The following is a 6,000-nucleotide window of genomic DNA, read 5'->3' as shown; positions in this document are numbered from 1 at the left end:
TTAGGGAAGGGAAGATGAGAGAAAGCAGGGGTGGGGGCTTAAGGTTCCAGTGGCCAGAAGCAGCATAAGGGGAAAAGGGGTCTGTCCTGAGGCTGCAAGGGGAGATGGCACAAAGATGGCATAAGTGCGTATGTTGGGGTGGGGGGTGGGGAACAGGTGGTAAGGGTCAAACTGCTTGCTCCCTACCACCTGCCCCCCTCCTTACTGTCTGTATCTGATTGTTCTCCCCCACTGCCTGTCCCCTTACTGCCCTTCTGGCTGGCTGCCCTACTACATGCCCCCCTACTACCTGCCTCCCTGCAGTGATAGGGATATGAATTTAAAGTATCCCTTCAGTAATTCTCCTGGTATAGAATTTAGTTATTACACATTTAAATTTATAAATGTGTTATAATTTACCTTTTACAGAATCTAGTTATTGGGGGTCATTGTAAATTCAGGGTCATCTTGAATTCAGGTAAATACAGTAGTCACACTTGCACTATTTTTGTAGCACTAGGGCAGTTTACACATTTATGTACCCATATCTTGTAGTACTACAACGGCGTATACATCACTACAAATATAACATCTGTCCATGGCTTTAGTTTCCTTTGTCATGAAAGTTATGCTACTCTCGTAGTTTGAAAAAAGCTATTACCTCCATAAATTTACTCTTATTTCTAAAGATTGCTCTTTCTAAATTCATGTTCATTTAAAAATATCTATTTGATCAAAACATTTAGTCAGCTCACTTTACTAATTGAAGTTATCTAACTAATAGTCTGTCACTTTGCAATAGCATTAAAGAACATTGAAGAGCATTCCTATCTAAAATAAATGGAAATAGGTAGTATTATTAGCCCACGCAAGATGATTATATATTGTACCAACAATTAATAATAAATTGGTATATTGCTGTTATAGAGTATCTCATTATTTATAACAAATTAAAGATGAGCACAAACAGGTTTACTTTATTATCATTTTTGCACATTGTTTTTTATTAACATGGTGTGGTGGGACAGTAGGGGGTGCTCTGCACTGAGCTATCTGCCTCACTGCACACAACCAAAGCCAAGGTGCGGATGCCTCCCCAGGGATGCCAACTTCTGGCCAGTCCCCTTCCTTGGAGCACACCCACCAGTCTGGGGTAACCACTGCCACCACCTGAGCTTCGGTCTCTGTTGGGCCCTGTGCCACTTGGGGTACATGGGTCCTGCAGACCTAGGGGTTGCTTAGCCCCAGTGGGATATATCTGGGTGCTTCTTATAGCCTGAAGCATAGAAAGTAGCCTCCTTTAGTCGGCTGAGCAGAGGGAGCAAAAAGGCCTGCCTCTCAAGCGTGTACAACAATCCGTCTCAAACATGTATAACAAGGCATGTAATAACAGATGGCTTTATTGGGTAGAGAGGTGTGGGGAGGGGTACCAGTCAGAGTAGTATCAAAAGAATGACCCTGAGCAAATAGAAGTGGCTTGTTAGCCTTTTGATACACTTCTAGATCACTTCATCCTATGTTACTAGCTGAAATCCAAGTAAGTTGCTCACAGCTGCATCCAGAATTTGACTAAGCTCTCTCTATGGAGGCTGCATAGTTTGTCTGCTGTGTTCCCAAAACATGTCTGCCCCACTTCCTCATGGAGGGTTTTTTTTTTATATACCTGCTGTGACCTCATCACTAAGTTCCCACCAGAAGCAGATCCATTGGCTGCTGACTGGTGCTTCCAAATAACATCAGACTGACCAGGTGAGATGACTAGTCACCTGATCTGCAAGGGTGGGAACCTGAGACAAAAGGAGGAGCAGATTCCCCCTCCCATTTGAATTTTTACACCTTAACTAGTCCCATAGGCGGGGAACACCTAGGGGGGAGGAGGTGCTGCCTCACAACAGAGACAGACTTGGGGCATTTTCTCCACACATGGAAAGTTCAAAATTTGAAGTATAATCAGTATACATTTATCTCAAAATATGAAAAATGGATTGTTTATTGCTCCTTTTGATTGTTTTGTTAGAGGTGATACATAAGCTGGAATTTCTGGTACACACAATAGTCTGTCTTACACTTGTGGTAGTGAAAATCCTTTTAGCATAAATCATAAAACTTCAGCTTTGGAAGAGTTAGTTTTAATCTTTATTCTTTTTTAATGCAGGCTTTCATTAAAGATAGAGCCAGGGACCAGCACCCCACATTCTGCTGCTTCCAGAGAGGATTTAGCAGGTAAATGCTTAATAATTATTGGAATACAGTAAAATATGCTCCTTGTTATTTGCTACCTTTGAGCTATTAGGATAATAGCTTAAGCCAGCTTGGGTTGGTGGGGAAGTCCTCCAGTGAACTGGATCACAAGGGGGAGGCTTATAAGGGGTGGAGACTTGGACGGGCAACTGGGGAGGAGTGTGGGAGCGTTGCTTGGGTATGCAGGGGTGGGGTCGGGGAGCGGAGCGCAGTTGAAGTTGCAGCTAGCAAGGGATGTGAAGGGTAACGGGGTTCTACAAGTATGTTGGTAGCAGGAGGAGGATTGGGGAAAATGTGGGTACATTACTGAATTGGGGAGGCAACCTCATGACAGAGGATATGGGGGGGGCTGAAGTGCTCAGTGCCTTTTTTGCTTCAGTCTTCTTCTTGCTGCATTGAGTGGCACAGTTTGTAGGGGAGGTGGGCAGCCAACAGTGGTGAAGGAACAGGTTGGAGACTGGAGGGGCTGGACATGTGAAGGCCCATGGGGCCTGATGGGGTGCACCTGAGGTTGCTAAGGGAGTTAGCTGGTGACATTGTGGAGTCTCTGGCCATCATTTTTGTGGGCTTGTGGCTATTGGGAGAGGTATTATTGGAGAAGGGCAGGCATGGTGCTCATGTTTGGGAGGGGGTGGAGGGGAAGACCTGAGGCCCTGCAGACTGGTCGGCCTTGCCGTGGTCGCTGGAGGAATCATGGAGCGGGTCCTCAAGGAGTCCATTTTTGAGCACTCCAAGGGCAGGGAATGTGACTGGGAGCAGTTGGTGTGGCTTTGCCTGGGGTGAGTCATGCCTGGTTGGCCTGATTGCCTTCTATGATGAGATGACTGGCTCTGTGGATGCAGGGAGACTGGTGGATATGGTATAGTTTGATTTTTTGGTAGGGCTTTTGATGTAATCTCCCACAGCATTCTTGCAGGCAAGCTGGGGAGGTATGGGCTGGATGGGTGAACTGTGGGGTAGATAGAAGTCTGGATGGAGCACTGGGCTCAGAGGTTGGTGGTCTGGTGCCAGCCAGTGTTGGGTGGAGTGCCTCATGGGTTGGTCCTGAGGCCAGTTTTGTTTGATGTCTTCATCACTGACCTGGAGGGTGGTGTACAGTGCACGCTCGGTAAGTCTGCAGATGACACTAGGCTGCAGGGAGTGGTGGATGCACTTGGGGTGGAGCTACGATTGAGTGACCTGGACAGGTTGGAGGATTGGGCCAAAGGAGGTCTCATGAGGTTCAACAAGGACAGATGCAGGGTCCCGTACATAGGACAGAACGGTCCCATACACCAGTGCAGGCTGGGGGCTAATTGGCTGAGTAGTGGCTCTGCAATGAAGGATCTGGAGTTACAGTGAACAGTGAGCTGAACATGGGCCAACGGTATGCCCTTGTTGCAGGGAGGGCTGCATACTGGGTTGCATTGGTGGATGTGTTGCCAACGGGTTGGGGAAGATGATTCTTCAGCTGTGTTCAGCACTGGTGGGGCTGTGTTCGGAGTACTGTATTCAGTTTTGGGCTCCCCACTACAGAGGAGATGTGGACTGGCTGGAGGGAGTCCAGCAGAGGGCAGTGGGAATGTTGGGGAGGCTGGGGCGCATGGCCTGTGGTGTGGGGCTGAGGGAGCTGGGCTTGTTTGGTTTGGGGAGGAGAGATTTGGTGGCAGCCTTTGGCTGCCTGAGCCGGGTTTCAGAGGGGGATGGATCTGGATTCTTTTCGGCAGTGGCAGATGACAGAACAAGGAGCAACTGTCTCAAGTTGCAGCAAGGGAAGTTTAGGTTGGATATTAGGAAGAACTTTCTCATAGAAAGGCAGTAAAACACTGCAACAAGTTACCCAGAAAAGTTTTGGTATCTCTATCCTTGGAGGTTTTCAAGACCCAGGTAGACAAAGCTTTGGCTGGGATGGTCTAATTGGGGATGGTCCTGCTTTGAGCAGGGGGTTGGACTAGATCAGTGGTTCCCAACCCCCAAGCTGTGGCTCAGTACTGGGCCACGAAGGGCTGGTGCCAGTTCGCAGGAAGTTTGGCTTTTGGACTGGAAGTCTGGAAGTGACCAGCATACTGCGGAGCGGCAACCAACCTGTTTTTATATTGAGTATACAATGGTTGGTTGCTGCTACTCAGTATAAAAAAGGGTTGGCTACCATTCCGCAGTATACCAGTCACTTCTGAACTGCAGTTTGCCAATCCATGGTCTGCAAAGGTTGGGAACCACTGTACTAGATGACCTCCTGAGGTTCCTTCCAACCCTAACTTTCTATGATTTTTATGGTGAGAAATTTTCCAAGAAATAAAACAAGATGGAGATCATATTTAGAATTTTAAGGGAGAGCCTACTTTTTGTAGAAAATTGAGTCAACATCTTGATTATTTTGTTCTTTTGGTATTCTTCTGGTAATATGTTAGGATATGCATGATGTACAAGATTAAGAATTGTTAAATATATATTTCTTGTCTCTACACGGAAAAGCTCTTATGTAAATTATTCCCATTTAAAGTTTTGTTTTAGAACGGGATTGTCAAAAGAACCTAACAACTTGGATTGATTTTATTTAAACATGACATTTAATTAGCAAAATGTTCAAGTTTTCTAAATTAACTGGTATTACCCCCCAAGTCAGGACATTTAGTCATTTTAAACACTTTGAAGTCATCCATATCTAATTCATTTAGAATAAAATATTTTTAAACTATACACATTTGTCAAGGAGAAAATTATTAAAATTCACCTTGAAGATATGCAGTAAGTGGAAATTCTGTGCTATACAAGTATGTCTAGGGTTGCAAGATGCATTAAAAATTAAAAATTAAAATTAAAATGTATTGGGGTCAGATGAGATGATCATGTACTGTTTAACACTATTTAAATAAAGAGAGAAATGGAATTAGATTTGGTATTAGAATTCTGAATCTGAATTGTCTGATTTCTCTGCAACTGAATACCAAAGTTTTAATATTGTATGCAAAGTCTTTTCCATCAAGAAATCAAAATGGGAGCTGTTGCATTAAAAACAATAAGGCTACATGTAATACAAAAGAAAAATCTAAGTTGTGGCTTTTAAACGCACATACATATCCTTTGTTCTTTATATATCCACCACAGTCGTTTTCCCAACCCACCTTCTCCATTTGCTAGTTCCCTGCAGTGTTGCCAGCTCAGCATATGTAATTATCTGGCTTTTATCATGTTCATTGTATGGATCAGAAAAAATTAAAACTGACATCGAATAGCAATTAGAATTGCCTCATGCTTTCTCGGGGAGAAAAATTTTTGTTTTACAACATTGTGTTTATAATAATAACAGCACTATAAAAGTGAAAAGATATATTTTCATCTTATTTCTTCCAGGTGCTTCCTTTGTCACAATACTTCAAAAGACATGTTAATTTTCTAAAGGAAATGTGTATATATATATTTTTAAAAAACTCTAATATTTTATATTCTTATTGTTAATTATTGACTACTTGTAATAATTCCATCTTAGATTTAAACAAGAACTGCTCTTTTATGCATATTTTCTAATAAAATGCCATTGCCATTCTCCATACTAATCTTGTACACATATTAAAAAGATACCAACCCTATATATTCTTGGAGGTTGAGGAATAACATTAACAGGGGTGGGCAATTATTTTGGGTGGAGGGCTGCTTACTGAGTTTTGGCAAGCTGTTGAGGGCTGCATGGGTAGCCCTGCCCTTTGACAGGTGCTCTGCCCCTTGATTGCCATCTTGTGACCGGAAGTCCTGTCCCCTAACCCCCAACCTTTGCCACCAGAAGTCCCTCTCCTTGCCCCC

At 43.7% G+C, this 6,000-nt stretch overlaps 1 protein-coding gene across 5 annotated transcripts in view; it reads left to right on the top strand.

The window, feature by feature from the left end:
• Positions 1 to 6,000, top strand: part of RALGPS2 (Ral GEF with PH domain and SH3 binding motif 2) — a 252,496-nt gene that overhangs the window by 191,974 nt on the left and 54,522 nt on the right. For all 5 annotated transcript variants that reach the window (XM_019501819.1, XM_019501821.1, XM_019501818.1 and 2 more), the window contains exon 10: positions 2,135 to 2,202. In XM_019501819.1, the coding sequence (XP_019357364.1) occupies positions 2,135 to 2,202 (68 nt within the window). The remainder of the gene's footprint in view (positions 1 to 2,134; positions 2,203 to 6,000) is intronic.

Source organism: Gavialis gangeticus, unplaced genomic scaffold, assembly GCF_001723915.1.
Source record: "Gavialis gangeticus isolate Ggan-Ray unplaced genomic scaffold, GavGan_comp1, whole genome shotgun sequence".
Lineage (NCBI taxonomy): Eukaryota > Metazoa > Chordata > Crocodylia > Gavialidae > Gavialis > Gavialis gangeticus.
The sequence above is the reverse complement of the archived record's forward strand: the minus strand, read 5'-3'. Positions and strand labels throughout refer to the sequence as shown.